Here is a 24,520-nt window from a genome sequence, read left to right on the forward strand (position 1 = left end):
TCCTAGATCTGGTGTAATGGATCCTTTCTGGGATTTCTGGAAAAGGGAAAATTTTTCAACAAGTACAAAGACTTTCTCATTCTCGGTAAGAAAAAAATACGCGAAGAATGAGAAGAGGAGTCATGTAGGATTCTGGAAAAATGGGGGAAGAAGTGGATTACAGGATTCAACAGTTCACATTTGAAATCTGGAGAGAAGAAATGGTCATCGAATCTATTATCTATCATTTTTGTATTTTCTATTTTTCTTCTTCTTCTTTCTTTTTCATTTTACTTTTTCTTCTTTCTATTATTTTTTTCCAAAAGGAAAAAGGGAAACTAACAAATTGCTCGACAGTTTCTCTTCAATGTTGTTTCGCCTTTCTTTCTCAACGTCCTCCATCCACGATTCATTACGTTTTTCAGGACCTCCCATTGTTTCTCCACCAAATTATTAAATCATTATTAAATCGAAAGGCAAGTATTTTACTGAACGAGTAGTTCTTTATCAAGCGATGCGTATCATTTTAAATTGATTTTAATTCAATTTAATTTTATCATTTTTATTAAATTAAATGGTTTATTTTTTCATTTTTTTCATTTTAAAGTTGAAGTTTTCTTCTACTTTCTTTTTGTTTCATGTTTTCTTCAATTTTTCAGGTTTTTCCTTGCTCATTTGACAACATCCATACGCAGCATAAATCTCCCGGTCAATTTCAAGATTTTCAACACCTCGATCAAATCCGACAAGCGACATATGTCGAAGAATTCAATCCATTTCGTCCATTAACACTCATTTTAATGAGTTTAGTGGTTAGAAAAAACATGAATCAATGGAATTATTAAATCAAAAGGCACGTATTTTACTGAACGAGAAGTTCTTTATCAAGCGATGCGTATAATTTTAAGTTGAATTAAATGGTTTATTTTTTTCATTTTTTCATTTTAAAGTTAAAGTTTTCTGTTTCCATGTGCATTTCTTTATTTTGAAGGAAAAAATAGAAGACCATTAATTATTTTTCGACCCAATAAATTGCATTAACCACTTTAATATTCTCTTTTTCAACTCATTGACCAAGGCAAATTTTTTTGTGGATTACGTGTGGAGTTTTTTTTTCCTTTTCCTGCACCCTAAACTTCTACCAAACATGAAATGACCGAGAAACAAGAGTCAATTCATCTTTCAGAATCTATTTTTAACTATTTAATTATTATTCATTTATTTTTGATTCTTTTTTTTAATTTCCTTCTTTTTTATCTTTGAAAATATCACTTATTTGCATGCTCCCAAGATAAGACCTCGGATACAGGGCAAAGCATTAGGAAACAAGAACAAATTTTTTGAATCAACCATTCCATTCCATGTGAGCAAAAAAAAGAACAGAGAAAATTCCGCAAGTGTTATCCAGTGGGAGAATTTTGAAAAGTTCTTCTTTAAAATAAAAACTAAGAAAATATAATGAACAACGAGATGAACACAATCAAGCAAGTAGATGATCTGATTTAAGAAATGACTAAAGCAAAAATAAACGTAGAAGGTCCTGCGACGAACTTCGTCCAAAGTAAGACACTACATTAACCATGCATATATACATATACTGTAGTATATATATATATATATATATATATACTATATATATATATACTATATATATATGCTAGATGTACTAGCCACTGAAGAAGGTAAATCATCCAATTAAATATAAATTGACGCTTGCGCCCAGTACAGTAGAGTATAGAACCAGTTTTACTCGTAAATGGATAGATCCATAGAGTAGAGCAGTTACAGTTAAATACTGGACAACTAGTAAAACTAACAAAACCAAAATGAGTGAAGAAGAAAAACCAATATTTCAGGATTTCCTGTGGAATTTTCGTCGTGCTTTAAGCAGCTCAAACATGGCACACACACTTGTCGCAATGCGGCAAAAACTGTCAGTTGTCCGAAACGGACTTCCCACGTGGTCTGAATTGGACGATTAGGCGATACTGTGAAACGAAAGTCCTGGGTCTGTGAGCTGCTTAAAGCGCAACCCACAGGAAATATGGAAATATTGATTTTTCTCCTTCATTCTTTTTTATTACTTTTAGAACGATTAGTGAAGACATTATGTAACATTTAGTATAAGTTATCATGGATAAAGTTTTAACTGTCTCAGAAAATTATGTTTCTGAGAAAATTTTGTACTTGAGAAGAGAAAACAAGATAATTTCTACGTTCTTTCTTCTTTCTTTTTTCCAAATAAACAAAGAACGCACTATTTACAACGAGCTGATTCCCCAAAACCAAATAATTCGTGCTAAGTGTCGCTTTCGGTAACTTTGTCAACTTGGAATTTAATTTTTTTACGGAAAACGAACGAAAAGCCGAGATCAAGTGATTTTGCAATGTGAAAACGCTCGTCGTCATGTTCCAGACCTGTCCTGAATCGTAAAGGAAACAAGCCTAGAAATTTTTCCGCATCCGGTATCATCTCGCTCCATTCGAATTCGGAAGCAAAAGAAAAAGGAACAATGAATTCATGCGACACTGAGGTCAGCTTACAGCGCTGGAGAACAGCGGTGATTACTTATTTATGCAGTTGTTTATCCAATTATTTACAGGACTAAAACGTCATGCACTTAAAAGACCAAAGAAACGTCGATTTTCAACTTCATTTCAAATAACAACTGGGAAAAAAATCTATCGTATCGTCAAAAAAAATCAGGTACAAATGTTTCCGGTTTTTATATTTGCGATTTTTGCCCCCGATAGCAAAAAAACACTTCACAGCCGAGAACGAGAGGAAGTGAACACGCAAAAGAAATGATGTAAGATACAACTAAGCTAAAAAAGCTCTCGCCGGGGAAAAAGTAAAGCTTTTTTTGCCAGCTGACTGCTACTTTCTTTCATTTTCCCGCTATTTTTGAGTGGCGGAAATGTTGAAAAGAATGGCTACGTGTCAGGGAATAACTCAGTGAATTCACTGTCTTAATTGACTTTCAAAGAATTTTGCGGTGCGAGCTGTTGACATTTGATCCGTCAAAAATAGTAATTTTTGCTAGCAGATCAAAATCTCCGAAGTTGCCAACTACAAATAAGAATGGACAAAAATCTGATGCAAAAGCATGGATTTCGGTGAAATCACAAATTTTCCATTTTGAAATACTTAATTCTGCTTTCCTCAACAGAAATCTGTGGCTAGTTCACGTGCAATGCACGTGCAGGTACACGAAAACTGTGGATTGATAGATACTACTATGGGAACAGCTGCAGAACAGCAGTGAATGCCACTTTTCGATGTGATCTTCATAGTAAACGTAGAAATTCAATCAAAAAATCAATGACTCAATTAAAAATAATGAGAATGAGAAAAAATATAGTCAAATCAATAATTCGCGGCGAAAAATGATTCAGAAGCTGTACGCTCGCACACAGGTACGAATACAGTACCTTTATGTGATTGAACAGGCGTTCACGCTAATTTATGACAGAATAATCCGGAAGATACGCGGATAAAGCTAAGCATTCCGAAGAAAACGAAACCCGAACAACAACGGAAGAAGAGCCGTCGGTAGTAGCACAAGAATAAGTGGACAATCCAGCCTTTCGTAGGATCCTTCAAGCAGAAAATCCTGTTTTACGAGAAGAAAATCATTAGAAAAAAGTTTTTTTCTCTCATTCAACCATGTGTTCAACCATTGTTGTTAACTATTGAAGCATCGAACGCTGGAATCCGGCCATCCGAATCCTTATAATATAGGGATGAGACCATGAACGGAGCAACTAGTCATTACATTAGAGAAAAAAATAGTGGATTTTCCAGTATTTCTTCTACAGATTCATGTGATCTATTTTTTTGCGCTAATAGCGGTATTTCTTTTCAACTTTCTTTCTAAAAATCTGAAAGAAAAGTCGGAAAAACAATGTAGGTTTCGATACGTCTAAATGCACTCACAAATTTCCCAAATATTAAGAAATTGGACAGAGGCAACATCTACGTACATAGCTGCTATCGTACGGTAATTGGTAAATAGTGATTAATGATAATTATGCTTTAATATAGGTAATTAATATTAGAAACTAATGAATTAGTGAAGTAGTTGATCTATCTTCTTTTTCGCTGAAATTATGGCACTTATGTGCAAGAAATCTTGTTTTTTTTCTCATTTTTAAATGAAGGTAAATTTCTTGTCTGTTGACTATCAATTAGTCTCTGTGATTTTTTTCTAAATAAAAAATGTCTATGAAGACTCTTGTACAAAAAATTCCTGGGTGAATAAGGCACTGCAGGTGTTTTCCTTTGGAACTACGTCACTTGTCAGTAAAAAAATCGTGTTTTTCCACATTCAAAGGATTTTTTTTTCACTTTCCTCTTAAACTGTTCTTTTTCCTTTTCCTCTCTTTTTTTTTTTGCTTGAGAAGCCGAAATTCAACGCTTCGCCCATGGAGCAACAAACAAATTGACAACGCAAAAGATTTACGTAAATCCACACATTTGTCGGTCTTTCAGAGTATTTTTTAAGAAAAAGTATACATTTATGTTTTATAAAAGTAAATAAATAAAAAGTCTCTGACGTCTCCTCGATCCTCATGGGATGCGTCAACGCGTTTTACTGCAATTCGTTATCGTTGAGATTTTGGAACGCATGTTGGTCAACGAAAAAACTTTGCGGGGGCGAGCCGATGATCAAGTCAGCGTTTTTATTTCTTGCCCTTAGTGCAGCTATAGCGCGACCGGTAAGAGATCGGCTGTGGCGGCCGCAAGGTCGATGGATCGAAACCGCTCTAGTGCCATTGAAGCCCTTCATCCCTTCGGGGTAGATAAATTAGTACCAGACTTGTCTGGGAGGATAAATAAATCAGTAGTAGTAATAATGATGAATAATAAAGAATAATAAATGAAATAAATAATAAATAATTATCAATACTACTAATATTTACTAATATTTAATACTGTAATAAACCACAAATGAACACTTAATAAATAAACAAGTAAACACTGATAATACAATAACCAATACCAATACTGTAGAATGCGATAATTCTGGAAGAGAGTAAAGAGGGGCTAAGCCCATGCAGCAAGGATTAGGATGATTTTTCAGAGTGAAGGAATTTTTCCCTAGCTTTTATATTTTCCTACTATCAATATAAGATCATTGATTAGATTTAAAAGTAGATTTTAAAGAAAGAGAAAAAGGAAAAAGAAGGAAAAAACTCTGGAAAAAGAGTTATTGATCACTGCTCAAGAAAATTGAGGAGTTTTCAACGAGGAGACTTTAATTACTACAATGAACAAAAAAGTAAACAAAAAATAAATACGAAAATATTTCGGTACCAACCTTAGCATGTGGTAAAATAAAACAAGAGAAAAAAATGGGAAAGAACGAATCTCAAACGAACGTTAGTCCTCGTCTCACAATTCCCAATGAAAAGACTACAATCCATACATATGTCCTTATTTGCACACAGGATACTCTAGTCATCGAGCCCAGTATTCCAGTCAGAAGGGCATCAACATCAGTCCATTTCCTCCTGGCTCAGTAAAATGAGTCACGTCATCCGGCTTTGAATCTCTGGACGACCACGAAGTAGTTCCATTTAGCTTCACCCAAAGAAATCACACCCCCAATCAATATCTATGAGAACAATTGCCGAAGGAAAGATCTCATGGATATGTCATCTACGAATCGAATGCAAAAATTTACAACGTAGACAAACCAAGAGAAGCATGAAAGAGGCAACGCAAGATGGAGGGATGATTGGCACTGTGCCAAAAAAAAGTATGGATGTCAAGAGAGTACGACGGGGAAAAAAGGCACAACTGAAAGCGCTAAACCTCGATCCAAACATGAAACTAATACAACGAACGCTGCTGCTATTGTTCCTTGATGTTCTTTCTTCGAGAATGTTCTGCTCTGATGCGGTGGTTTAAAAGAAGGGAAAATCCGACAACTGTTAAGCCAGTTGTTGTGTTTTTTTTTCCTCTTTTTCTGGACGGTAAAATACGATTAGAACTGCATAATAATGAAAGAGAAACAATCATCTTTTTCTATGATGTTAGCAAAACAGAAAAAAAAATATCATTAAAATAAAACAAAAATATCGTGACGTCGACTATTAAACTCCGATGAAGATGAGGCGAAGACGTCGTCGTGCATTCCCTCCCATCACATTCGCATTCATTTGTTATAAGCCAGTGAGGGACCATTCAATGTGTCGTTTCGTGGAGGAGGAGAGAAATTATGGATTTTTCCAAGAAATTACACCAGATGATGATAGCTATAAAATGAACGATTCCAGCCTAAATCAAACAGCACGACTTTCTTTTTTATGAATTTAGTTGAAATTGTAGTGGCAGGACAAAAATTACTCGGAAAACAAAGAAAAATAATGGATTCTTTCCAGCATATGTAAGAGGAAAATGAAAAAAGAGAGAAAAAGGAAAGAAACAGAAAGGAACATGAGCAAAAGGAACAAAGAAAGTAATAAACGATGAGAAAGAAAGAGAAGAAAAGAATCAAAGAGAAAGATAGAAAAGAGAAATAAAGAAGGAAGGGAAAACAAAGCAAGGGAAAGAAAGAAGGAAGGAGAAATAAATAGAAGAAAGAGAAAGAAAGTAATGAAGAGGGAGAAAGAAAGTAATGAAGAAGGAGACAACGAAAAAAAGAGAAGGGAAGTAAAAAAGGAGGAAGAAAGGAGGAAAACAATGAAAGAGAAAGAAAGAGGGAAGAAAAAAGAAAGAGAGAGAGAAAGTGAAGAAATACACAAGATGGCTGAAGTATGAAACTAAATAATGTTTCTTTTCCAGCGTTCACGTGCAGATAAGAATAAGGGAGAAAAAGAGAAGAAAAAAGAAAGAAACACACAAACATTGATTTATCAGAGAAAACCGTAGATTCAACAACATTCTGAAATTCCTAATTAAAAGTCAACGAATAGGAAAAACAAGTATTTAGAAGGATGTGAAATGGTGGAATGTTGGAAGAGAACGCCACTTTTTACACTGTTTGACATTTCACCCAACTACTGGAAGAGATATTTCTTTCAACTCGTCCTAAATTACACAATTACACTAATGAGTCAATTTTCCCCGATATTTCATTGATTATTTATCTTATTTATTTTATTTATTTATTAAATTATTAATATTATTTTATTTTTATCGTTAGAACAGCTCGAAAGATCCAGTTTTTATTGTTCTAGAATTATCGAAAGAAAAGAAGTGACTGTTTAGACATCGTCGTACAAATCGAATTTATCCTACAAATACGGTTTACGATACTATTTTGGCCTGTAAGATTCTTGGATACGCAGCTGGACATCGAGAAACGGTAACCGTTTTCCTCTGGGCTCATTCCTGGTGAATTTTATTTGCTCCAACAGTTCATTCAGTATGTACCTTGAAAAAATTGTCCATCTCCGTATGAGTGAAGCAGATAAGGAAACAGTCGTCAATGTATCGGCAATGAAAGCACTAAAAAAATCATCCGGACGTTTTACTCGGGAAAAGAGTCATGTCGGGGAAAAATCCTTTTCTTTTTCGTGTCTTCTTTTTTTTGATTGTCATTTACCTTTGGCAACCATTCCAATGCAATTCTAAATAATACTCCGACGCTTTTACTCAGCAAGAAGCATCATGCAAAGAATTTCGCGATGTTTCTGGGCCACGGAATATTTTTGCCACGATTCAGGAACAGCTACATACAATCGATTCATTCAAGCGAAAGCTGATTGAAATTTACAAAATCTTCACCCGGCGGAGAAAAATTAAAAAATGTCTTTCAAAATTTAAATTTAAATTTTCACGAGGAAAATTGTAGTTTTAGAAGCGTAACAGATCAAAAATCTTTGTTAACGTACAATGCTAGGATACGAGAAGTTCCTGAAAGCAGAGACGATCATTGAAATTGATACTATTCACCGGTATTCTCATGGATTTCCTTCACTTATTCTAAAAAGTTTCTCACTTTTGTAAAACGTTTCACCACTGCGTTGTACATAGGTTCGCTAGGATTTGCTGCTGGAGAAACGTTTCGCGTGACCACGCACCACTTTCTCCAACGACGTTTCTCGGCATCTTTTGAAGATGTGCGAGAGAAAAAAAATCGTTCGAATTTTGCCTTTGCTTTCCACTCAATCACTCAAGTCGAATATTCGAATAAAAAAAACACCTAACGTTCAATTATTAGTGGTAAAATGTGGTAAAAAAGTCAAATACATCGCTAGAAAATAAATATAAAGTGAAAGGATATGAAGATCGAAATTATTACCAAAATCATTAATTTCATATCACCATAGATCACAAAAAGAAACAAAGATCACCGAACACTGACCACTATCGATAGCCTCCTACACGAATTCTCCTCTTCTTCTTCCTCCTCTTCCCGCTTTTAACATCTCCATCCTTTTTCTTTTCCATCATTTTTACTGTCTAGATACATGTTTTTTTCGAGAACTTTCTCAAAAAAATGCACAGAAACGGTCTTCTTCATTCTTTGTTTGAAGAACTCGAGAAAAATTCTCATTTATGTTCTCCTTTAAATGATAATAAGCTGCTGTCAGAGTTTTTTCAGTCAAAAACAAAAAATCTTCTTTTCTTCTTCCTAAGTTTTTGATTTTCTTCCAACAGAGAATTCAAAAAAAAAACGAATAAAAATAATAAAGAAACAAAATCCTTTTCTCGATCTTGCTTTAGTCCTACTTTTGTTTCCAGCACCAAATTCTCTCCCTCCTCGTTTAAGGCTTCATATATCTTTCTACTGATAATAATGTTTTTTCTTTGAACCTATTCTTTCTTTGAACCAAAGTAAACAACAACAAATGTATCTTTTGATCTTAGTGCATCGATTGTTTCTTCTGGAAATTTCCATTGATGACAGCATACGTAGGATTTCAGTACACCAATTAGGGTACGCTCAATTTGTATGCGTTCGCTCCGATGTTTTTTTTTTTCAGGAAACGTTTTGCTTCTAAGCAGAAATTCCAAATTATCCATGAAATTACGGTTTCATTATGGGTGGATAATGTTTTCCTTTGGTGCAGTACTGGTTTTATTCATCCTCAAAACACAGGTGATTCTGGTTTCCCCCTCGAGTAGAATAATTCAAGAGATCTCTTTTTTTTCTCTTTTCCCTTATGAAACGTTAAGATTGCGATGAAGAATTCCATGATCATATGAATTCAACTTTTTACGGATTTTTATGGACTAATATCGTTTTAGAATTTTCAAGCAAATTTAACGCTCAAATTGAATCTTAAAAGATTTTCCGTCTGAAGGAAATTTCGCAAATCTCAACCTAATCTCGTTTGAATGAATCGATTGTAGCAGTTCCTGAATAGTGGGAAAATATTTCGAGGCTCAAAAACATCGTCAAATTTCTTGCATGGCGCTGTTTTCTGAGTAAAAGTGTCGGAGTATTATTCAGAATTGGATTAGAATGGCTTCCAAGTGTAAATGGCAATCCAGAAAAAAAGAAGACACAAAAAACGGGTTCTTCACACCGATGTTAAACTCTAAGTTCCAAATCATGAAAGACATGGACATTGAAAATGAAATAAAAAAGGAATTGTTCTCAGGATGTCTCAGGATTATAGAGGATAAAAACAAAAAGTACTCACTAATTGAAAAGGATTGTCCAAGGAACTGCCGATGGTTCCTGAATCGTGGAAAAATATTTCTTGGCTCAAAACATCGTCAAATTCTTTACATCAGACCTTCCCCCAATAACGACAGGAATTTTCCTTAGGATCTACCAGAAATAAGTAGGAGATGTTGTAGATGTGGGTTGTGCTATAGATTTCATTTTTCTCCGTAAAATTCTCATAAATTTGCAGGATAACATTAGAAATCTGTCAGTCAACACCCATGTTTCTGGAATGAAATCTGAACAATTGAAATCTTAAGCAACTGGATGTGATTTTTACGAGGATTTACTAGAAACCTCACGGAGGTGCAACAGAACAAATGAACTGGAAAAGCTATGGGTCACAAAGAGATGGTCGAAATGCGGTCAAAAAAGAGGCGCAATCAGTAATGAAGTTCTAGAAAAGTCCGGATAAAGAACACTTCTATCTGAAATTCCAAACCTGAAGCAAGTTCGTCGAAGGAGAAATCATATCATGAGTGCATTACTTCTTGGTGAAAGGTTGCAGAAAGATTTTTTCCTCGAATTTTTTCAGAAATCGACATGATAAAGCTATCATAGATGGAGAAACAGAGAAGTAAACATGACGGTCCTAGAAAATTACCGTAGCTTTTTGTTTGCAACTATGTAACCCTTAATAATAATGATAATAGATTTCTACAGATAAAACTTCTCAAACTGAACAAAATCATATAAAGTTCCTAGACAATGTTCCTCATCCAAACAGCTTCAATTCGAAAACATTTATAGATTGTAGAATTGAAGCAGAAATAGCGCAGCTACCTCAAAATGAAATTATCCGGGCACAACTTCAAGTTTGATGGAGGAAAACATTAGGAAAAGAATATCGGTTTGAAAATTTACAAATATAAGATAGGAAGAAGTATCTTTAGAATAATTTTGGTAGATATTTCTGAGGGAAAAGTTTGTGTGGTCAATCTTACGATTTTTCAGATTTTTCCTGTGATGCTTCCATAAATTTTTACAGAATGTAAATACGCGAATAAAAAGAACAACGACTTAGATACACAGCGATCAACTATTCATAACCTGAAACTCATCAGCGCATAAAGACGGAAAGACAGACAAAGACTGCAGCTCATTCCGTAACGTGTTGAACGCCTGATGAAATTAGGCACAAAAAAAAAGCGGTGCGAACGGAATTTTCCAAGAACCTCCTATTACGCGGATAATGAGCGTTGCGAAATTCACTTGTTCAAAAGAAAACTCTTTTCCTAGGAGATCCCTTTCTTTTCCTTTTCTAGAAGATCAAAGAAAAGAAAATTTCAGACATTCATGTAAAATTTTTAATAATTCACAATTTTAAAATTTGACATCGATAAGATAAAAATTCCCGTTTCATCAGTATAATTTGATCCATACTTGACGCCGGGAGGCGATGTATAACACATCGAGATAGGGCTGTAGTACTAAGCGACTGTGCTTGGTTTTATTTTTTTTTTCTTTTCAAGAAAATCTAAGTAAATCGCTAAATTTCATGGCGAAACAGTAGCTGATCCCGAAATTTTGGGAAACTGCACGCGTCTCGTCGTTTCTCGCATAAATTTCAGCTATTCAACGGTTATATACGCAGAAACTGTATGCTTTATAGATCGTTTGCGCTAAAAAAAGACATTAGGGACGGATTCTCCGAGAAAGTCTTGGATTTCCACGGGATTCCTCGCGATTCTTTTTGAAAATCGTGGTCCTATGAACCAAAAGCTTTCGAAGATTTCACAGAGATTATCGGGATAATTTTAGCGTCAAAGACCGAAAATCCAGAAAATAACGAAGCTAAAACTATGAGTAGAATTTAGTTCAAGGAGAACATGTTCAGGAAAAAAGTCAGGAAACTAATAGGTGAAAATTTCACGGAAATTCCTCCTTATGGCTGAACAAAAACTTCTAGAATAATTGTTAAATTGGTTAGTAACATAGCGTACTTGTTACAACGCGGTATTAGCCGAAAATACCCGCACTATTCGAATTTTTTTCTATGAGCACTACTCATGAACTCTAATGCGCTAGGTATAATTATAGAAAATTGCCCAATTTCCCTTTTTTTCCTCACATTATTATACAACTCTCCATGAGTGGATGGTTAACTGTTCGGCTATAAGCGCTCCATTGAGGAAAAAATGAATTAACTATTAATATTAGAACGAACGATTTGAACTCTGAAAAATACCCAGGAATTCTCGGGTCCTATTTATTCTTTCGCTTATAAGAAACCTAATCCAGAAAGCTGTGAATTGAACTAAATTGAAAATCTAATAATGAAGATTTTCAATCAATTATTAGTTCCAGAAACAAAAGAAAGACTCGTGTAAAATTTGAAGCACACAAGCAGAACATATCACTGTTTTCCCCGGGAAATGTTGCCGCATTCGAACAATGAGTTTTTTTTTTCTCGTTCCGAACTGTACCAGTAACAAACATGGCACGTGAATCCCCGAAAAATCCCACAAAAAGCTGTCGGAATCAATGAATTTCCTGGAAAATCGTGGTTGATTTGGGAGAAGTGTGCCGTGAAATGAAATGAAAGGTCAACACAGAGCCAGCTAGCGAACCGATGCCAACCGATCGCGATCAATGCTGCGAAACGAGGAAAACAGAAAATCCTCGCGCCTCCGGCAGCAGGATACGCATGTGTGTTCCTGTGTGTTCGTGTGTGTGCTCGACGCTTTTCGATCATCTAACATCTGCGATTTTTTTTCGTTTCTGTTTTCAATCAATAATTCGATGAGCAACAAAATATTTGACAAAGAGTACAAACTGGATACGGACGTCAAAAATCAGCGGAACAAAAAACCGGGAAAAAAGAGCATAAGCGTCAGCTGATTAGCCAATTATCTTGTTACAGCTGTAACTACATAATAGTGGTCAATATCGAGCTATTTTTTCTCTCTCAAAATGCGCAAAAAAAACTTTCCGGAGAGGTTTTTTCCTGAATAACCATTTACAGTTAATCATAACTGATCATATTCATTGAACTTTCCGGAACAGTGTCTGTCATAAAAACGACATTACGATAAACAGAACATCAGTAATCACTAATTCTATATTACTAATTCTTCTGATATAAAATTTAATTTTGAGAAAAAATTTAAAAAAAAAACAAGCCAAAATGGTGGGAGATTTCCATCTAACGCATAATCTTTAGGAAGATCTCTTCTAGGATTTTTAGGCTAAATAATAGAATAGATCAAAATAATGGGAAATTCATCTAATGCATAATCGATTTAGGATTTTTAGGACACTTTGACTTCCATGGATCAATGAAGTGCTTCCCAGTTCAACGAAAATTCCTAAACCCGCGCAAAGTAGTTCAAACTGAAGTATAAACGAAGCCTGGTCGCAACTTGCGCTCGGCCTCAACGTCAATGAGGTGAGAATTCATAAATGTATAAAGAAAAGAATTTCCATCAGTTTCTATGGATTACAGCTATCACCAAATGAGTGACAGAAAGGAAGGATAACAGGATGGTATGGAAAAAATCAAGAAAGCAGGTGTCAAACCTAGGAATTCACTCTGTTGGCTATTTTCATATTCGTGCTGCCCAAATTCCCAATCCAGGTCCCATGCAGACTACTCAGCAACAGGATAAAGTGTACTGTGTGCACAAAATGTAACATTCAACTTTTTCTGGAGCAACCGCTATACATCCGACAACAGAAAAGAAACACGAAGTAACATTAAACCTTAACAAATGAGATGTACAGAATCGAATCCAGACTTTGAAAAACAGAACTCAGTGAACGATGATGGAATAACATTCCCCTGGAGCAATTAAACAAATCGACAAAGAGTGTAAAAACAGCGTGGCCTGACTTCATTTTTACAACCAGGAAGAAGAGCATCACAGAGTTCGAGTTTTGCGAGTATGACTTCTTTTTTGATGGACTGGATGGATACGACAAACCAGAACCTATTTGGATTAATCCACAAAACTTCGCAGAAGTCCAGATTTTTCTGAGAGGGGTTTTCTAACTCATACGCGAACGCATTTTTCAACCGGTTGATGTGCTTAATCTTCTTAAAAGAACTAGCCTCTAAATAATTCGAATATTTTTTTCCCATTTGAGAAAACGTTTTTTGAAAAATTTGACCAACATACAGTTCAATACCGACGACAAGGTCATAGAAAAAGAGGAAATGGTTTGGTATTCAGATTCTTTCTTTGGAAAAAGGAAAAAATACATTGAAAGGGTTCCGAAATCCCCAAAGATAAAACTTTTCTAGGATTTCCCTCTAAGAATTAGCTGCAAAGAATTTGAGGTATGGAGTCTGGAAAGAGAAAGCCAAAAAACTCACTGCTTTTTGGTTCTATTACGGAAAAACTGCAGAAAAAAGCAAAATTATCCCAAGCGGATTGAAATTTCCTCTCGATTCGAATTCTTCAAGGAATTCTTAATTCGAAAAATTTATTATATTCCTCAAAAAACCAATGATTTCCCGAAGAAAAAAATGACGAAATGACTGAGAGATCCTCCTTCAAAGAGTTCTAGAGGATCTCCTACTTTTCACTTCCTCATTCAATGTATTACTTCGAGAGGAATAAATTGTTGTAAATAAGAATGAAGGAGAGGAAGGTTAGGATCTGATGAGGGTCAACTTCACTCACATCCGAGACGTACGAGAAATGCGGTCCGCCTGCGCGTACACCGAGAGCAGAGCCGGTGAGCCAGCTGTAGGTGGCACCTGGTTGTAACAAATTCCTCACGAACACATCGAAATCACCCTCGACAGCCGGGTGTTTTTTTAGCGAGTTTATTCTCGAAACTACTCTTCAAAAGATTTCTCGGCTTTTTTTCTTTCTTTCTATGATTGTGAGTTACGTAGTCACCCTGAGGAAATATGTATTCAAAAAGATCACAAAAGAATACGGAATTTTCCAGAAATTGTTTGAGTTAATTTTATAATAATTCTCGAGCAATTCTTGACTAAATACTTGAGCTTGCCATGACGAAAACGACAGTTTTTTAGTCGACTGAGGGATTTCCAACCAAACAGACTCAGATGTATCCAAGTTAAAATTTTTGCCTTAAGGATATCCTAGAAATCATGCATATGAAGAAAACATTGCACCTGTTTTATGTAGAATATCCACAATTCCACCTACCTGAACAATATATCGAAATTTCTGAAATGTTTTCATGATGGAAAGCAACAATTGCTGAGGTCATGTGGAAAAGGTCAACTGTAATGGATCACCAAAAACTCCTAATGTAACAAACAACCGGAAATACTCTGATTTCTTCTTAGTTCTTTTTTTTTCAAAACAATAGGAAACTGAGAAGATTACCAGGGTTTTTCATTTGAAAATTTTAAGAAAAAATTGAAGAGTCAAGTAAACTGAAAATTAGCGGTAGTGACCATCGAATTTCTAAAGAAAACTACTCTAAAAAAACTTGAAAATTCTTTCAGAATGTAACTCGGAAGTTCACAACAGGTTATTACAGACAATTCAGATAACCAAATAAAAATAAATAAAAATAATATAATATATACGATAGTAAGAATGAAATATAAATAAATAAATAATATAATAAAAAAATATTATAAAATGTAAATCAGCGTGTAGTCAATATCAAACAATAAATTATTTGATTACATCTACACGTTTCTACAGATCAATGTAGACACTTTTATTGTTGTTTTGTTCTTAAATTTTAGTTTCATTTAAATTTTTTCCTTTAATTTCTGATTGTAAATGTGGCAATAACAGATACATTGGATTTGGAAAGGGGGAGGGAGAACGAGAGAATCGTTTTTAAAAAATTAAAACGTTAAATCCGAAAAACAAAAAGCAGAACAATAAAGAACAAATCAAAAGAAAAATTCTGTTCCGAAAAAGAGCCAAAATTTACTTTATAAAATTGGTGTCAAAATTAACAAAAAATAAATTAGCAAAAAAAAACAAAAACGCTATATTTTTAAGAAAGAAACGCTCTTTCAAGTAACGCTAAATTATTTTTTTCCTGTGTGCGCGTTTAAGTTTTAAAAAAAAACCATTTTGCAAGCGTCAATCTACTGCAAAGCCTAATTTATTAACATAATTTTTCTTTCAATCCAGATTGATCACGAAAAAGGGACGGTAGGATCAAGGTGGCACATATTCCTAGCCTAACGTCTAAAATTAGGTTATTCTTTTTATGAATTCGTTAGTGCTAGCCGTAGCACTCAGTTGCCTACAAAGAGGATCCCGTAGAGGAGGAAACAGATGGAATACGTACTGCTCAAACAAAAACATCGAATTGGAATTGTTGGCCGCATGCCAACAAGAAATTAATTGGGAGAAGGTTCAAAACTAGGAACTAGCGAGCGGAACTAAATTTCAAAACTTTTCAATTAAAATTGTGATACGAAACGAGTAAGCACGAAGAATGAAGCTCATAAAAGAGCGTGAAATGAAATTCGAGAAGTTTTCCATGTTTTTCATCTACGTCCTGTTCTACACAGATATTTCGTAATTTCTGGTTCGTTTGATTTTTTTTTTGCTGATTACCGGGATTCATGCAAAAAGACAATTGGAACATAATAAGAAATTCATTAGACAAAACTAACAAACTGCTCTCCTACCAATAACTACCCGATCTAGTGAGACAGCCATTCCACCGGAACAGATTCCACTAACAGCCAGGAGGTCTACAAATTCGCTGCTAAAGTAAAATTCACCTGCTCAAGAAACAGCTCTCAAAAGTAACGGATGATCCCTGACTAGAGTAGTACTGAGAGTATGAAAAGTTTTTTGTTCGCATAATCAGTTTTATGAGATATGATCATTACTACAGTATCTCCCCGAAGGGAATCGTAATATTCCACTGTAAAATGCTGTATCAACAAAAGGCAGACAACATAGAACTATATAGAACCTATTGGAAATAAATAAAAATTTAGCAGGCATTATTATTATATCATTCGGTCTATTATTTATTTTTGCTTATTTATTTAATCGATTTCATGAGTGAAAATTAAGTTCAATTAATTTATTACCATTAGGCAATTCATTAAATTGAAAATATAAAAATAAATCTAAAGAATACAAATACAAGAATAGATATAACAAGTAAATATCACCTAAAAAAGACACAATAAGAAGATCCAGAACCGTACTGTCTTCATCTCCGAATTAAAATTAGTGTTACGAATATTTTCACCGTCTCTGTTTGCCTATCCACTCGGATAAGCTGGAAATGTGGTGAGCGTGAAGGAGCCCACTCTCTCTCTCACTCAAAGAAGCAGCGTTTATACTTTGACCGAGAAATTTTACAGCAATTTTATGGCTCAAATAACTCGACGAGACCGTGTGGAATGGATAAACATTGAGCTGAACCCACATTGACGTATGTGAGTGTGGGTGGGTGTAGAGGGGAAGGGATAGGTCGCGGCTGATGTGCCAGTCCTGTGACGCCTGCCGCTGTCGCTCAGGAGTTTCTTTCGGCTCACCGAGATCACGTGTCAGTGACTATCAACAATATCTTCGTGTCGGTCACTTCACGTACCTCAACCAGAATAAATTTTGTAAACGTTACGCATCCATCCAGAAACATTCTAGTTCGACAGCACACCGCAGTAAGTTTTTGTTAACCGTACAATTCCTTCCACGAATGACTGGATATCTTCGTAATATGAGTCAAATTACGTTACTACAATCACAGTAAATGTTACATGTCTTTTTTTCGCTAGCATTTTAATTTATTATATATTTTTTAATTGATTTGAGCTGTAGCCAAGATTGATATTGATCATCTTTATTAAACGACGGCTAACGTTTCGGCGTTATCACCTTCGTCAGAGCCTGGAAAATCTAAAGCTATTAGTGATTTATCCTCTCAAGCGCCTCATCACCCTACAGAAAGCATCTAAACGGTAGACAAACTCAAACGGCAACACATTGACTAGTACTTACCTTATTATATATATATATTTTTTTTTATGCAACCGCACTAGTGCCAACTAAGCCTTTCATCTCTCCGCAGTCCATAAAATTGCTTTCGGACTTGTTCGGGAGGATAAAAACACTGGCTTGGGCATCGGCTAGCCCCTGGAAGACAGGCCAACACACTTTCCAGAACCTCAACGATTACGGTTTGCAGAGAAACGCGTTTGCGTATTCCAAGTGGATTGATACGCCAGTGACCTTCTTTTACTTTATGTTTTTATTTGTGTTTTTATTTATTATATACTTCTTATATGAATAATCGTTATTACATTATTCGAAATATTCAAATAAGCCACGGCGGGTTTTGAAGCTCTGAAAACCTCTGCGAGACAACTTATGACCGCTATACATCGTGGAACGCATTACAGGAGCATAAACCTATCCGAATAAACCGAATTCTTACCGAAATGTTGTTTACTCAAAAAATCCCATTGTAAGGATAACAATTAGGAGTAATTCAAAATAGAACGAATACCACTTCCTCATATGTTCTTATACTGCTCGCATACTAGTCTGGGAATTGTCACTTAGTGTTACTTCGGACCCAACTATTGATCAATGAGCTGCAATCCGCAAAACTGAATCGTTCCTATCGTTCCTAAGCACGGGATCATGGATTTTTGACCCTAACCGCCAGGCAAGAACCGCGCCGGTAGACCTTTTCATCGAGTGCGCTCAACTGGGATACGTCCATCGATCATAACAAAAACACATTTTCGAAGTTGAAACCACAAATTCAATGCTACATAGCCGTTTTTTAGGACTTCCGGTAGGTAAAGGCACCTCACACTAGAACTTTTCTAGTATTATTATTCTAAGATGATGCTCAACAATAGGAAAATGTATAGAAATAACTACACAAACAAAAAAGAAGTAAAAAATATGAGATCACAAATGCCAAGTGGATAAATATACTTAGACCGGCAAACACCTAACTATACAAGAACAGGATTAATCAATTTGTACTGAAGTGAAGAACTATGAATGCAAAACTGTAGAAAATTTCATTCCGATATTGCCAACTCTATAAATTTCTCAAAGTTTTCAACATATGGTGCTAATGAGGTATGTTTGTAGCCTGAAATATAAAGAATTTTAATCTTACAGGAAGAGAGAAAGGTTTAAAGTAGGTTTCATTACCTAGAATTTTTCGGTTTTCCTTCATATCTTCATCGGCAACACTCTTCGACAGTTCGTTGATGAGAATACTGAAAAATATCGATTAAAAACTCGTTTTGTTTCTAAAAAGAAACAAAGGTTTTCTAAGCGAAGCCAACTCAAAAAAAAAATACTACTCTTACAACGTTGTTTAAACAGTGAGAGCTACTTGCAGTCAGAAAAGTAGTTCCTGGTTTGGATTGAATAGGAAAAGTTGAAACGTTAGCAGTGAATAGTTTTAAGCATCATCAGTTATTTCCAGACTTGAATATTCCTTCCACTACATTACTTTTACAGATACAAATAGCATACCGCTTCGGAAACCTAAGAGCTGATCAAAATGAGATGGAAGGAACCATATATAAACCATACTTCAATTTGACATTTTTCCACTTTCACCTCACACTTTCTCAAATCCACTACAACTTTGCGTATTACTGAAAAACAGTATCCAAGTTTCTAAGAACCTCCAAGACACTAAATAACACTGTACAACCAAAAATAATCGAAACAGACTTTACACAGGTGATCAAACTATCTCATGACTTGTGGGCAGCTGTAACTGTTACAGCAAAGAAATACGAAGAAAACAACCAATCTTATAATAGATACCAGATTAGATTGGAGTCATTAACATTCCATTCTTGGTACAAAAATACATGCGGCCACGTTCTTGGACATATTCGACTTTATAAAACGACTCACTCACTTTGAATTGAATTGACCAAAACGTCACAAAGCAACATTTTGATGGTTTTCAAAGAGATTTGCTCCGAGTCTGACATATTACTGTCCATACACTTTTTTTGTTTTGAAAAGCAAATCGTCATAATAGGCTCCATTGTCCGGAAAAACATCAACTTTGAAAATCATGGTTACTAAGTAACCAAATAATGACATTAATTATGGGACTATTTAGCTGACCTCATATAAACGTGAAAGGCTAACTACAAATGAAAATAGAAATGTATGCATTGAAAAAGTTGACTGGAAATAATTTCGTAATAAAACCTACTCAACACGAGGACATTTTGTCACGTCGAAATCGTGAATCTTGCTAACGTCCAGAGGTACAGCAACATTTCCAGTTTTCGGATGGATGCAAAACGGCGACTTTAGCAAATGATTCAAACCTAAACACGATTTGATGGGCGGTCCTTTATCTTTGAACTAAACTATGTAAAAGCAAAAGGTCACCTGTTGAAACGTTTACATCTAACCGAGGGTAAGCGTGCCACAGGACAAACCATCGCAGAAAATTCCTACTTGGACCATTAACTCGCTGAAAAGTACATTCAATGTTGCTCAGTTAAACACTCCACAGATTCAACGCATATGATATAGGATAACTTCACATTTCAGAAAGAATGTATAGAAACGGTAGGAAAGACGAAAATAGTTTTCTAATGATTTACCTCTGGAACAACTTGATTTGCTCGTGCCATTTCATTTCGGTATTTATCATCAAAGTGACGTTTAAGTAGTTTCCATCTTTGTTCAGCGCTGTCTACCCTAAAAATGAGGCGCGCTAGTTAAATTTATGTCCATGAGCATATTAATGAAGAAAAAACGAAGAAGTACAACCCAACTAATCATCTAAATTTCTTCATCGAACATACTGGTACTATTTGTATGACTTTCACTAACTTTAAAACAATTCAACAACAAGTAACTTACTCTTGAAACTGCGAACGAAGAGTTTCTCGAAGATCTTGATCTTCACAGTTCTTCAGAACTTCGAGTGCTGAGTCGAGTTCCAGCCATCCTTGTTCAAGAACCTTCAGGAATTATTAGAAAACAAATAATAGGTCAATTCAGATTAATAGGATTATACCATTGCATCCAGTTCACCGCAATCCATTGCCACTCGATACGCTGTCTCCACCATAGGATGAACTGGCAGCGACTTCTTAGCCATACTGGATCGTCCAGCGTACATATCAAGTTTGTCTCCCTGAAAGTGATATATGTTTGGTGTGAAGGCACTCCACATTCATGAACATGCATTTCCAATCCTAGAAGAAATAAGTTTTGTTTCCAATGAAACTGAAGGAATGAATATGTTGCAGTTCTAATGTAGTTCGATGATAAACAACATCAGTTCCAGATATTTCACGTATTACATGAGAAACAAAACCTAACTATGGAGGGAATATGGAAGTACCTATGAAAAGGAAAGGTATAAGAAAGGGTTAGGATAATCCTCATATTACTTTTAATACAATTTCGGCCAAACTCGCCCGCATCTGATATGTCCGTAGTCGCGGTTTATATTGGAGTTGTGGCAGAGAAATCATTCTTTAGCTAGCGAGAATTTTTAAATTAAAACTAATACCATACTGCAAGCCTGAGAAAGAGGAGATTCGAAAGTGTTCTATATAATCGTTAAATACACCCACAAAACGGAAAGAAAAAAGTACGTTTGCTTTTTTTTTACTCAAGCAAGTATTTATTTCAATTCTACTCTTACCACAATCAACGAAAGGTACTCAGCAACAGCAGAACGGCCAGCGTTAGTCAACTTCCTCGCTTTCTCGTCTCCAATCCAGCAATGAACACCACGTCGACCAGAGAATACCCACATACGTGCTTTGAAGCCGAAGTGCTCTAAGAATCAACTTATCAAAATTGAGAATCTGCGACGAAGAATAGAATCCAAATTTGAAGCTACCATCAAGTGATTTGTCAAGAACTTGGACTGCGAGAGACACAAAACGCCAACATTTCACGCACACCTTTGCTTCGCTACAAACACATAGATTATGCTAAATGAAGAGAGAAGCAGAAACAAAGAGATTAGAGAAACAATATCGATGCAAAGAAAAATAATGGAAAAAAACTCACGAACAACACTTCCTAACATTGTCATAATCAGTAAGATCTATGTCAAACACCAACTCCCTCTCCACGGCTTTGAAATCCGAGTGTTTTTTGTTGTCCTTCGGCTAAAACAAAAACAAGTAGGAAGTAATATGGAACACTCTTTAAAGGCATCATTCCACGAATCTGAGGTGGTACGGATTTCAGGTGGAATATTCGTATATGGGATGGGAGACTATGGAGAGGGGGTGATTCCGTCCATTTCTTCCTAATTGCCGTAAAAAAACGGCCCGGAAGATGCGGCTTCAGGCGTACTGGCGCACTATTTTCCACAGGGAGTTCGACTGGAGCGTGCCAGCCTCGTGCAGCGCCGCATCTTCCGGGCCGTTTTTTACGGCAATTAGGAAGAAATGGACGGAATCAACCGCTCTCCATAGTTTCCCATCCCGTATACGAATGCTCCACTTGAAATCTGCACCACCTCAGATTCGTGGGATTATGCCTTTAAGCCAATAACTCGAAAAGTAATAAATGAGCGGACACAATAAGGTGCACAATAAATCTCAAAAGCTTTATAAAAAGTGCCAAAACACCTTGATTAGAAAAGGTTCTTTTTTCAAAACAGGTCCCAAAACAAACATTATATCCTACCTTGTGAGAGTAAACGGCACCAATATCTAATTTGTGAGGGTTGATTTTGCATAGCTCAGTCTCGAATTCGTTCTGATCGTTAAAACTCCGATACCGAAGATGCACATCCTCCTCCAGAATAAACGCGAACTCACGTCGGGCAAAGTATTCACCGGGTTCTAAAGTTTCTACTGCAATTTGGACATTGCAACTAACAAGTTTAACAATGATATAACCTTATCAACACCTCAATATCATACATGTCGTTTCTCCATCTCTCAAATTTAAGCATAGTAGTTAAATGCTGAGAATTTTGAGGCGACACCCTCCAAGCATTCAATCTCCAATTCGAATAGATGTTCAAGTATTATTAGGGTAAAATGTAGTTGGAAGTAAATAACTAAATCAATCGGGGCCCTAAGACTTAAGCATTAGTCTTGGAGGATCTATGACATGTAAGCTAAAGTTACTAAAAAGGAAAAAAAAACCAAGATAGAGCGTCCAGAAATAAGGGTGCACTGAGTGTCCCCCCCCCCCCCCTCGTCTTAGCTACATTATCCCCTGTTATTGCTATTAGTTACGCAAAAATGACGTAACACCTGTCATTCCATTGAGTAGCACTTCAAAAAGCGAAAAAAAAAACTCACTCTGATTATAGCATAACCATTTCACATACGGTTTAAATGGAAATATTTTTTTGTAGTATTGTGGTAGAAACTGGTTCAGAAGTGATGAGTCGTACGTAGACATTTGTTAACCTTAAACAACTAGCCAAGTACTATAGTTTCCAAAAAAATAAACAACAACAAACAAAAACATGAGTTAGTTGCAAGGAACTCAAAAGATAATACAAGAACAGCACTCTTCATGTGTTTCTATACTTAAATAACAAATTATTACGATGATAGCGAAGAACCACCACTACTAGAGAAACTGATCATAACCTAGGTTGGATTCGTTGTGAAAGGAACGCTAGACCACCTATTCTATTAAAAATTAAACCAAAACCTAAACCCTACTACGTGAAATATAAAGGAACTAGGTTAGTGTTAGCAACTTACCATAAAGCAACGCAATAGTAACACTTCGGCAAATTTTCATTTTCAAATATTATGGTTTCGCGCAAACTGAAACCTCTATGGAGCGCGCTAAACGGTGCACACAAATGGGAAATTCGAATATTCGAATCTCTAACATTTTGATTTGGAAATTCTTCCACAGTATTTCACTAACTAATAGGTACTGACTGTGGTATTTACGTTTAATTCCTTTCTTATGACAATTCATTCGTGAAGTCAGCGTATCACGAAACAGATGTAGTTGAGAAACATGTGGGCAAATATATGGATTACGTAGATGTAGATTACGAATATGAGAATGACCCGGTTGATCTCTCTTAGTCTTGCTAAAAAAAGAAAGCGGTGTGAGGAAAAGTGTTCGTTGCTATGAGGTGTAGTAAAGTCAAAACGACACGAAGCACGGTGCAATTGCGTAGGCGGTTGGACTCGGAGCGCTGCGGCGGAGCGTAGCGGTTAAAGGCATCACCCCACGAATCTGAGGTGGTGCAGATTTCAGGTGGAGTATTCGTATACGGGACGGGAGACTACGGAGAGGGGGGTGGTTCAGTCCATTTCTTCCTGATTGCCGCAAAAAACGGCCTGGAAGATGCGGCGCCGCACAAGACTGGCGCGCTCCAATCGAACCTCTTGTACAAAACGGTGCGCCAAAACGAATGAAGCCGTATCTTCCGGGCCGTTTTTTACGGCAATCAGGAAGAAATGGACTGAACCACCCCCCTCTCCGTAGTCTCCCATTACGAATCTACTGAAATCTGACCACCTTTTTTTTTAAGATCGAGTGATGACCCGTGCTGCCACCGTTCACTGCTGCAGTTCTCGATGGTCCCATCTCGATTTCACCCGCTATCTCCACCGCGCCGCTTCGAGCGCAACCGTTTTCGTGCCTAAAGTTACTCTCTGTGGGAGGCACTCCTTGGACCAACGCTAATAAGCCATAAAATTCGAACAAGTATAATGGCCAAGTACTTCCTACATTGTCGATAGTCCAATTTAAGCAACAGCCAGAATTGTTAACAAACTTTGCGCAGCGAGATTATGCCAAGGCGGATGAATGTGTATTGCATTATAACTGGAACTTCAATCACGACAAACTGATACATGATAAGAACATTGAAGTGCAAAGGACCACAATTTGCACGAAAAAAATAGTGGACTTTCTCATGGAGAAAACGCTTTTTTTACAGCACATTCTAAGTTATTTCACTCCAATATTGGAACCAGAAAGTGAAAAAAGTGCGTAGGAAAGCCAAGGTGTTCGGTAACAACACTTATGTAGCATTCT

General features: G+C 36.1%; 1 protein-coding gene across 2 annotated transcripts; it reads right to left on the reverse strand.

Moving 5' to 3' along the window:
- Positions 1 to 2: 2 nt before the first annotated feature.
- On the reverse strand, positions 3 to 22,909 carry RB195_020553 (uncharacterized protein; the record flags this gene model as incomplete). Of its 2 annotated transcripts, XM_064188907.1 has the most annotated exons (16): positions 3 to 36; positions 7,361 to 7,435; positions 9,580 to 9,617; positions 9,676 to 9,751; positions 18,575 to 18,629; positions 18,692 to 18,759; positions 19,725 to 19,842; positions 19,907 to 19,991; positions 20,125 to 20,221; positions 20,387 to 20,487; positions 20,544 to 20,663; positions 21,180 to 21,316; positions 21,381 to 21,454; positions 21,554 to 21,654; positions 22,181 to 22,338; positions 22,807 to 22,909. In XM_064188907.1, the coding sequence occupies 16 exons, from the start codon at positions 22,907 to 22,909 to the stop codon at positions 3 to 5; spliced, it is 1,440 nt and encodes a 479-aa protein (XP_064044787.1). The 2 variants fall into 2 exon arrangements, with proteins under 2 accessions (XP_064044787.1, XP_064044788.1); XM_064188906.1 differs by lacking the exons at positions 3 to 36; positions 7,361 to 7,435; positions 9,580 to 9,617; positions 9,676 to 9,751 and having other exon boundaries at positions 18,556 to 18,629.
- Positions 22,910 to 24,520: the final 1,611 nt, after the last annotated feature.

Source organism: Necator americanus, chromosome II, assembly GCF_031761385.1.
Source record: "Necator americanus strain Aroian chromosome II, whole genome shotgun sequence".
NCBI classification, from domain to species: Eukaryota; Metazoa; Nematoda; class Chromadorea; order Rhabditida; family Ancylostomatidae; genus Necator; species Necator americanus.